Raw genomic sequence first — 10,252 nt, 5'->3', positions numbered from 1 at the left:
AATCCTAGCGCCTGGATGCTACGCGGGGCGTGTGGAGGCATGATAGAGGCATTTCGCGCATGCTCAGTTGACCGTTCTCTACTCCATTTCCGTTCTCTGCATCGATGGGAACTAGCCTCTACCTATCTTTAACATGTATGAGAAACAGCCCAAAGGCAGCCATTTTGACTCACCCTGATGAAGGCCCTAATGTCTGAAACGCGTAGGCATGTTTTTAACTGTTACGGTGGCTGTACAGTTGGTTTAGTTTGCCTGTGAATAGCTTCCAAACTGTGTGCAAATCAGAACCAAATGTTATTCTGGGGAGACTCAGTGGTTAAGCAATGCATACTTTATATGTGACTCTGTGGGAATTGTGATAGAGTCCGTCAATTACTGTGTCATAACAGCTTCTTTTATCCAGCTTTTTATCACATGTCACACTCCTAGTCATCCCATTTTGACAACCTGCCAGACATTTCAAAATGTTTGTCTCAAAACGCAACTAAATCTCACAGGCCGGAAGGCGCTATTATGGGCGAGCATTCAGAGGATAGATGCTACCATTTTGGGATTTTAGCAGTGCTACTCCCCTATCAAAGCAAACCTGACAGAACCATGAATGTATGCATTTTTAATATGTGTTTTTTAATGTATGTTTAATATGTTGAGAAAAATTCAACTCCTTTGGATAATATGTTGAGCGCAGGATAAGTGGTTTGGATAATGGATGGATGGGTGGATGGATGGATAGTCGAAGTAGTACACAAACCCAAAACCCTGTACCATCCCAGCTGAAAATATCAGTTGTAGTTTTGCACCATTTCATGTTTATTTCAACATGTAAAATGCCCTTACATATAATCTACCTTGACCATGAGGCAAGGCAACTTTATTTATATAGCACATTTTATACACAAGGCAGACTAAATATGCTTCACATAAAAAAAATTAAAAAAAACATACAACAAAAAAGGATTTAACAACTAATTCATAAAAAGACATTTAAATTAAAGAATAAAAGAATAAAACAAAATATAATGTGAGGTTTACAACTTTGCAAAAGGTAAAGTGCAAGGTTTGCAGTAAAGTGCAAGGTTTGCAGTTTGGCAGAAACCAATGGTAGACATAAACGTTTTCAATATGGATCTAAAAGTGGTCTGTGTCGGAGCAAGTCTCAAATCTTCTGGAAGTTTATTCCAGCTATTTGTTGCATAGTAGCTAAAAAGACATCAGAAGACATGCATGTTAGGGCCAACACTCCCATCTGGGCCCCCGACCAAGCTAAGGCAAATTTATCCATACAGCACATCTCCACAACAAGGCAATTCAAAGTGCTCCACACAAAACACAAAAGGCAACACTAAAAAACTCAAAAACCAATAAAAAGAAAGTAAAAGTTACAATGCAGCGCAAGATGAAACTCAAAAGCTTAAAACAGCAAACAGGAAAGTCTTCAGCCTTGATTTAAAAGAACTGAGAGTTGCAGCAGACCTGCAGTTTTCTGGGAGTTTGTTCCTGATATGTGGTGCATAAAAACTGAAAGCTGCCTCTCCATGTTTAATTTTGACTCTGGGGACAGAAAGCAGAACCGCCCCAGACGATCTGAGAGGTCTGGATGGTTCATAGTGTAGCAGAAGATCAGAAATGTATTTTGGCCCTAAACCATTCAGTGCTTTATAAACCAAGAGCAGAGTTTTAAATCAATTCTTTGACGGACAGGAAGCCAGTGTAACGACCTCAGAACTGGAGTGATGTGATCCACTTTTTTGGTCTTGGTAAGGACACAAGCATTCTGAATCGGCTGCAGCTGTTTTATCGATTTTGTTAGAGAGACCTGTCATGACACTGTTGAAGTAGTCGAGTTGACTGAAGATAAATGCGTGGACAAGTTTTTCCAAATCCTGCTGAGACATAAATCATTTAATGAGAGTAAACTTCTCTTTCTGCCACCAAAGAAATGTCAGTGACAGGACAGAGGCAGACCTGACATGTTGCGATTATTGCTCAACCCATACCGTTTTCAAGCAGTAATTATGAGAGCCGCAGGAGAAGGTGAAGTCCCTGCTGTGACAGACTGAATCACAGGAGAGAAGAGCAGCAGGAGCCTCAGGGTCCATTCCACGGCTCTCTGCTCCATGACAGATGTATAATCTCACACTGCCTTGTGTCTCATTTATCTTTTATGGTGAGAAAAGAAAGCATCATCCATGAATTACTCAACTGCTGTTCTTTGTGTTCCCCGCCAAGTAAACTAGGTGGTCTTAGACGGAACAGGAACAAGTGTCTGTGCCAAGCAACATGAATAGTGCCGTGAAGAGCCCTGGCTTGATGTGTGCTGAAAACTTCCCATGAATTGATAATAATGAAACTCAGACTAATGGTTCATAAAGATCCTTTATTGGATATATAGAGAGATAAGCACACTTGGTATCATTGGTATAAAAAAACAGAAAGCTTGTGTATAAAAATGTCTCAATTTATCTAAATTTTTCTATGGTTAAAAACATAAATCCCACAAGCACACAGCTGGACATACATAAATCTGTGCCCCGCTCTCTCACGCACGCACGCACGCACGCACGCACGCACGCACGCACGCACGCACGCACGCACGCACGCACGCGCACACACACACACACACACACACACACACACAATACAATACAAAGCTGCCAAGTGGTGGCTCATTCCCAGCATGCTGTATATGTCAATGAGCAGTGACTAGTTCTGAGGCTCGGGTTCAACATTAATACTGCTATGCCACTTGTAACATAGAGAGCAATGAACATGGATATGATTTGTTATCGTTGTGGAAAGCTATGTACATGATTAACATTAGTCAGCTCCAGGAGATAGCTAATCCACTGAAACAGGATCCAGATCCAACCCATCTGTGTAGAGGTGATGTATGGAGACAACCTCCCGTGTCCCAATCCTCTGCTTTCCGTCTTCTTCTGTCTCTGTCTTCTTTACATTCTGTCGGGACAAAATGTTTACAATGAAACGTCAAGTGCTTAGGTAAGTAAACTGTTATGTTACACTTATCTCACAGACCTCCTTCAGACATACACTCCATCTCGTTCCCTGCGGTCTTCAGCAGCAGGTCTATTGGCACTAGCAGCCATCAACCTGAGTACAGTGGGTGCAGAGCTTTCTCCTATGCTTCACCCAAACTCTGCAGCTCCATTCCCCATCACATCTGCTTACTGGACTCCATTACAGAATTCAAAGTAAAAGCTACCTTTTTAAACTAGCATACTCACTTTAACGGCTCACCTTTAATAGCCCTTTAATAATCCAGCCACTGAGGATGCACAAGCCAGTGCATCCTTAGTGCCGGTCCCAAGCCCGGACAAATGGGGAGGGTTGCGTCAGGAAGGGCATCCAGCGTAAAATCTTTGCCAAATCAAATATGCGGATCATAAATAAGACTTACATACCGGATCGGTCGAGGCCCGGGTTACCAACGACCGCCACCGGTACTGTTAACCAGCAGGGTGTCGGTGGAAACTATGCTACTGTTGGGCGAAGGAGAAGGAGAGGGGGAAAGCATGTCCAGAGGCAGCTAGAGAGGAGGAAGGGTAGGCATGTGGAGGTGAGAGTTGGAACTTTGAATGTTGGCACTATGACTGGTAAAAGGAGAGAGCTGGCTGACATGATGGAAAGAAGAAAGGTAGGCATACTGTGTGTGCAAGAGACCAGGTGGAAGGGGAGTAAGGCCAGGAGTATCAGAGGTGGGTTCAAACTCTTCTACCATGGTGTGAATGGGAGGAGTAATGGGGTAGGGGTAATTCTGAAGGAAGAGTATGTCAAGAGCGTGCTGGAGGTGAAGAGAGTGTCAGACAGAGTGATGAGTATGAAGCTGGAAATTGAAGGTTTATTGCTGAATGTTATCAGCGCATATGCCCCGCAAGTTGGGTGTGAGATGGATGAAAAAGAAGAATTTTGGAGTGAGTTGGACAACATGGTGGAGAGGGTACCCAAGGAGGAGAGAGTGGTGATTGGAGCGGACTTCAATGGACATGTTGGTGAAGGGAACAGAGGTGATGAGGAGGTGATGGGAAGGTATGGAGTCAAGAAGAGAAATGTGGAAGGACAGATGGTGGTGGATTTTGCGAAAAGGATGGAAATGGCTGTGGTGAATACATATTTCAAGAAGAGGGAGGAACACAGGGTGACATACAAGAGTGGAGGAAAGTGCACACAGGTGGACTATATCTTATGTAGAAGGCGCCATCTAAAAGGGATTGGAGACTGCAAGGTGGTGACAGGGGAGAACGTAGCTAGGCAGCATCGGATGGTGGTCTGTAGGATGACTTTGGAGACCAAGAAGAGGGAGCGAGTGAAGACACAGCCAAAGATCAAATGGTGGAAGTTGAAGAAGGAAGATTGTTGTGTGGAGTTCAGGCAGGAGTTAAGACAGGCACTGGGTGGTAGTGAAGAGTTGCCAGATGGCTGGACAACCACTGCAGAAATAGTGAGGGAGACAGCTAGGAAGGTACTTGGTGTGTCATCAGGACAGAGGAAGGAAGACAAGGAGACTTGGTGGTGGAATGAGGAAGTACAGCAAATTATACAGAGGAAAAGGTTGGCAAAGAAGAAGTGGGATGGTAAGAGAGATGAAGAAAGTAGACAGGAGTACAAGGAGATGCAGCGTAAAGCAAAGAGAAAGGTGGCAAAGGAAAAGGCGTATGGGGAGTTGTATGACAGATTAGACACTAAGGAAGGAGAAAAGGACTTGTACCGATTGGCTAGACAGAGGGACCAAGCTGCAAAGGATGTGCAGCAAGTTAGGGCAATCAAGGATAGAGATGGAAATGTGCTGACAAGCGAGGAGAGTGTGCTAAGAAGGTGGAAGGAGTACTTTGAGGGGCTGATGAATGAAGAAAATGAGAGAGAGAGAGAAGGTTGGATGATGTAGGGATAGTGAATCAGGAAGTTCAGCGGATTAACAAGGAGGAAGTGAGGGCAGCTATGAAGAGGATGAAGAGTGGAAAGGCAGTTGGTCCTGATGACATACCTGTGGAGGCATGGAGATGTTTAGGAGAGATGGCAGTGGAGTTTTTAACTAGATTGTTTAACACAATCCTGGAAAGTGAGAGGATGCCTGAGGAGTGGAGAAGAAGCATACTGGTACCGATTTTCAAGAACAAGGGCGATGTGCAGAACTGTAACAACTACAGAGGTATAAAGTTGATCAGCCACAGCATGAAGATTTGGGAAAGAGTAATAGAAGCTAGGTTAAGAGGAGAGGTGATGATCAGTGAGCAGCAGTATGGGTTCATGCCATGAAAGAGCACCACAGATGCGATGTTTGCTTTGAGAATGTTGATTGAGAAGTATAGAGAAGGCCAGAAAGAGTTGCATTGTGTCTTTGTAGATTTAGAGAAAGTTTATGACAGAGTGCCGAGAGAGGAGGTGTGGTATTATATGAGGAAGTCAGGAGTTGCAGAGAAGTATGTAGGAGTGGTGCAGGATACGTATGAGGGCAGTGTGACAATGGTGAGGTGTGCGGTTGGAATGACAGATGGGTTCAAGGTGGAGGTGGGATTACATCAAGGATCGGCTCTGAGCCCTTTCTTGTTTGCAATGGTGATGGACAGGTTGACGGACAAGATCAGGCAGGAGTCTCCATGGACGTTGATGTTCGCGGATGACATTGTGATCTGTAGTGAGAGTAGGGTGCAGGTTGAGGAGAGCCTGGAGAGGTGGAGGTATGCACTGGAGAGAAGAGGAATGAAAGTCAGTAGGAGCAAGACAGAATACCTATGCGTGAATGAGAGAGAGGACAGTGGAATGGTCAGGATGCAAGGAGTGGAGGTGACAAAGACATCTGAGTTTAAATACTTGGGGTCAACTGTCCAAAGTAACGGGGAGTGCAGTAGAGAGGTGAAAAAGAGAGTGCAGGCAGGTTGGAGTGGGTGGAGAAGTGTGTCAGGAGTGATTTGCGACAGAAGGGTACCAGTAAGAGTTAAAGGGAAGGTTTACAAGATGGTTGTGAGACCAGCTATGTTATATGGTTTGGAGACAGTGGCACTGACGAAAAGACAGGGGGCGGAGCTGGAGGTGGCAGAGTTGAAGATGCTAAGATTTTCACTGGGAGTAACGAAGAAGGACAGGATTAGGAACGATTATATTAGAGGGACCGCTCAGGTTGGACAGTTTGGAGACAAAGCAAGAGAGGCAAGATTGAGATGGCTTGGACATGTGTGGAGGAGAGATGCTGAGTATATTGGGAGAAGGATGCTGAATATGGAGCTGCCAGGGAAGAGGAGAAGAGGAAGGCCAAAGAGGAGGTTTATGGATGTGGTGAGGGAAGACATGCAGGTGGCTGGTGTGACAGAGGAAGACACAGAAGACAGGAAGAAATGGAAACGGATGATCCACTGTGGCGACCCCTAACGGGAGCAGCCGAAAGTAGTAGTAGTAGTAATAGCCCACCTTTAATAGTATCAAATTGATCTTCTTCTTTTTTCTTTTTATGGCTTTTTCCCCGTTTTTCTCCCCAGTTGTATCTGGTCAATTACCTCACTATTCCGAGCCATCCCGGTCCCTGCTCCACCCCCTCTGCCGATCCGGGGAGGGCTGCAAACTACCACATGTCTCCTCCGATACATGTGGAGTTGCCAGGACAGTGAGGAGTTTTGCAAGGGGGATGTAGCGCGTGGGAGGATCACGCTATTCCCCCCAGTTCCCACTCCTCCCTGAACAGGCGCCCCAACCGACCAGAGGAGGCGCTAGTGCAGCAACCAGGACACACACCCACATCCGGCTTCCCACCCACAGACACAGCCAATTGTGTCTGTAGGGACACCCGACCGAGTTGGAGGTAACACGGGGATTCAAACGGGCGAGCCCCGTTTTGGCAGCCAGTGGTATAGACTGCCACACTACCTCGATGCCCCAAATTCATATTTTTTCAACTCCTGCTGATGTATACTCTATTGCTTATTGTGTGTTTTATTGTTGATTGCACTAATGTTTTTATTGTATTTGATGTAGTGACCTTGAGTGTCATGAAAGGTGCCTTTAAGTAAATAAAATGCATTATTATTATTTTTATTATTATTATTATTATTATTACTATTCTTTCATGTTTTCTGTTTATTATTTATTTATTTATTTATTTATTTATATTTATAATCAACATTTACACAAGTTTATTATTATTATTATTATTATTATTATTATTATTATTATGTGGAAGACATGGACATGGACATAATGCTTGTTAATGACGCACTGGGTTAGGTGGATAGTGTGTGTGTGTGTGTGTGTGTGTGTGTGTGTGTGTGTGTGTGTGTGTGTGTGTGTGTGTGTGTACCTAATTGGCCTCTCTCCTGGCCACCGTTCTCATCAGTGTTTGCACCCAGTCGTGCCCAGGATTGGCACAGATGGTCCGCTGTCTGACATGAGTAGGCTTCTTTTTCATGTAAAACCTGCCAGACGTTAAAATCATTGTTTAAGGTACACTTCACCAGGCTTCACAGACAGTATCAGACTTCACAGACGGGTTCGTCCTGATCTTTGCCTTACAGCCCATGAGCGCAGGGTAATACGATCATGGGAAGTTTATTCTGCTACTTCAGACATTAGGTTACGTTCGCTAAACCCTTCAAACACGTTTCAAACACAAGTAAACAGGTGATTTATTTTTCCATGTGTCGATGCCAAATGGTTATACTGGCAGCAGTGCAGTTGTTGTTTGAAGGAAAATTAAATCTTCAAAAAGGCCCATGAGAAAGCAAAAGTGCCCACAAGGTGAAGGAAATGATGATTGTTCTACTCACACAACAGCCCTGATGTTGCAATCGCCATCTGTTTCCTGCATCCTGTAATTCTCAATTTTTTTTTTCGCGCTCTTCGTTAGACCCCTGACGTAGCCCAGGCAGCAATTGCCATAGGAACCTGGAGGGAGACACAAGGGTACAAAGGCTTTACTTTTGCATCTTCAAATCGACCTCAAAATGAAAAATAAGCATCTTTTTACTTGTTTGCTCTTTGTCTGGTTTTTACATCATAGTCAGTGAAACACAACATATTGCAATAAATCCCAACCATTTTTTTTGCACAGTAAACATGATTTTACAACTGTCTCCTGATATAAAATATTTGTAATTCATAAGACTACTTGGGCGTTTATAAAAGAAAAGAACATATTTAGTAATAGCAACCAAAGTACTTACATAGAAAGAAGCAATGAAGGCTTTAAATTCAAGTCTTTTTTTTTTTTGTTCTCCAAGTCAGTTTTGGACATTTAAGTAATTTCACCTGGTGGGAAGCTCAACACGAACAACTCAAGGGATCTAAAAACAATGTTCTGTGATAGGAAACAAACCACTTAGTGTCTAAGCATGTAGGGCTGCAGTAGTTTGGTATGTTGGTATGTGAGACTACCTGTATCTGGGTACAAGTGGTGTGTACCCAAAAGTAGATGCACAAAGCAGCAACTCAGCTGCCTTATACAAACAGCTTAACAAAGGCATGTTGACAGATCAATAAGGAGTGTATATTATTAACCGAGCCAATCGCAGTTACCTGTGAGACCGACATCTACTAAAGACTATCTCACTAATCACCGTTTCTGAACGCTTTAGAGATGTACATTACACTGCCTGCAGAGAAATGCGTGTGTAAATATGGAGCTCAAGTGACATCAAATGACTAAAAAAAGAACTGCTATTTTGCTCTCTGACAATTGGATTTTTCCATTTGCTTAATCGTATAGCAATAATCAGATCGCTTTTGCACAGCTAATCAGAAGGAATGAGAAAGTCGAGGTGGATTTTATACATTGCTGTAAGTGTTTGGAGCAGTTTGGAGCAGCTCGGTAGAAGGGAGTTAGGAGAAACATAAAAGTAATGTGCACTGCATGATCACATACATACTGCAGCCAAATCTCTGTTTGTTAATGTATCTGCAGATACAATCAATGAGAAATTACAAATTTCTTTGAATTTCATGACGGTAAACAACACATTTATACCATACATTTCCACCCATTCTGGTTGGTGCAGACCCCCAGTCCCTTAAAGAAATCTGTAAATGCAACTTGGACAACCTACCTTTTCTAAAGGCATGCACAGTTTCATTTAGTGTCATTTTATGCAAGTCCATTTTGTTCCAACTACACAATTGTGTTGCGTGAACAACAGGTCTGAGCTGGTCTACCTACCTTGCGCCACACTCAGGTACATGCAGGTCAAAAGCAGGAGAAAGAACAGAGCCTGGAACTTCATGACTGCCGCTGATCCACAGAGAAACAAACAGCATGAACAACACAGCAGCACAAAATAAACCCCAACGCCGTCCTGTTTGACCATTCCCCCTGTGTTCTTGCGAAATATTACTGTCATCAATTTGACCCCTGATTAAAAAGCATTAAAACGCTCCCTGGGTTCCAGCTGTGTGCAGCTGTTTTATCTTACTAAACACCCAGCAGTACCATGTCAGGTTACGCAACAGGGCCAAAGTTTCAGGACAAAATTGTTGTGTTTTTCAGAAATGATGGCTTTTTGGCCATGTTTGGCATGCAGTTTCCCTCAAAAAGCAACAACAGTAGATGTTTGCAAATTAACATTATGAAAACACATTAAATAAATGAATGACACTATTGCACAAAAATGCAGAGATCATCTACTCACATGTAGGGTTACAAAAGATGTCGTGGGAGTTTTGCAGCTTGTCTAACTTGGTTTGTAGTTACACAATACTCTTATAGTAGTGTGCACATGAACTCTACCCTCCCCCATCACAAATCCCGTTTTTTTTTCACCACACCCCCTCCTTTCAACGGGCAAAAACGAACATAGGCAAGTTTTACAATTCCCGGGAAATGTGCAATTTGATCACTGAACCACATAGATCTTTGCTTTTCTTGGCACAGTCAAAGTTACTGATGATGTCTGACAATGAGAGCACATATCTCAGGGGCAAGAAGAGGCTGCATACACACACTCGCTTGCACGCACACACATACTCCCCCTCTCTCCCCTTATGTGGTCCTCCCTCTTTTATCCCCTTCTCTTACATTATTGCACTTTATGCAACCACAAAGCAGGTCATTTTAGTGGAATAGTGGCAGATCCACCCTGGATGTGCTCATCAGATTAGGATTTCAGGAGGGCACAAAGAGGTGGTCTATAACTATGGCATTAATGTCAGACACCCTGAATGAAGGAATGCCTTCTTGGAGATAAAACAGCATCATAAGGGAACCAAAAGGCTATGCAATTGCTCTTCCTATGATTTTGGTAAATCAACAAACAGA

The 10,252-nt window shown here is 43.4% G+C and overlaps 1 protein-coding gene across 1 annotated transcript; it reads right to left on the bottom strand.

The window, feature by feature from the left end:
• Nucleotides 1-2,363: 2,363 nt before the first annotated feature.
• ccl25b (chemokine (C-C motif) ligand 25b) lies at nucleotides 2,364-9,705 on the bottom strand. The gene is made up of 5 exons (XM_056277137.1): nucleotides 9,627-9,705; nucleotides 9,158-9,229; nucleotides 7,773-7,890; nucleotides 7,307-7,421; nucleotides 2,364-2,958 (listed from the first exon to the last, which is right to left on the bottom strand). Exons 2-4 carry the CDS (start codon nucleotides 9,219-9,221, stop codon nucleotides 7,307-7,309), a joined length of 297 nt encoding a protein of 98 aa, XP_056133112.1. The 5' UTR covers nucleotides 9,222-9,229; nucleotides 9,627-9,705; the 3' UTR covers nucleotides 2,364-2,958.
• Between the last annotated feature and the right edge of the window lie 547 nt (nucleotides 9,706-10,252).

This window comes from Lampris incognitus, chromosome 3 (genome assembly GCF_029633865.1).
Source record: "Lampris incognitus isolate fLamInc1 chromosome 3, fLamInc1.hap2, whole genome shotgun sequence".
NCBI lineage: Eukaryota > Metazoa > Chordata > Actinopteri > Lampriformes > Lampridae > Lampris > Lampris incognitus.
The sequence above is the reverse complement of the archived record's forward strand: the minus strand, read 5'-3'. Positions and strand labels throughout refer to the sequence as shown.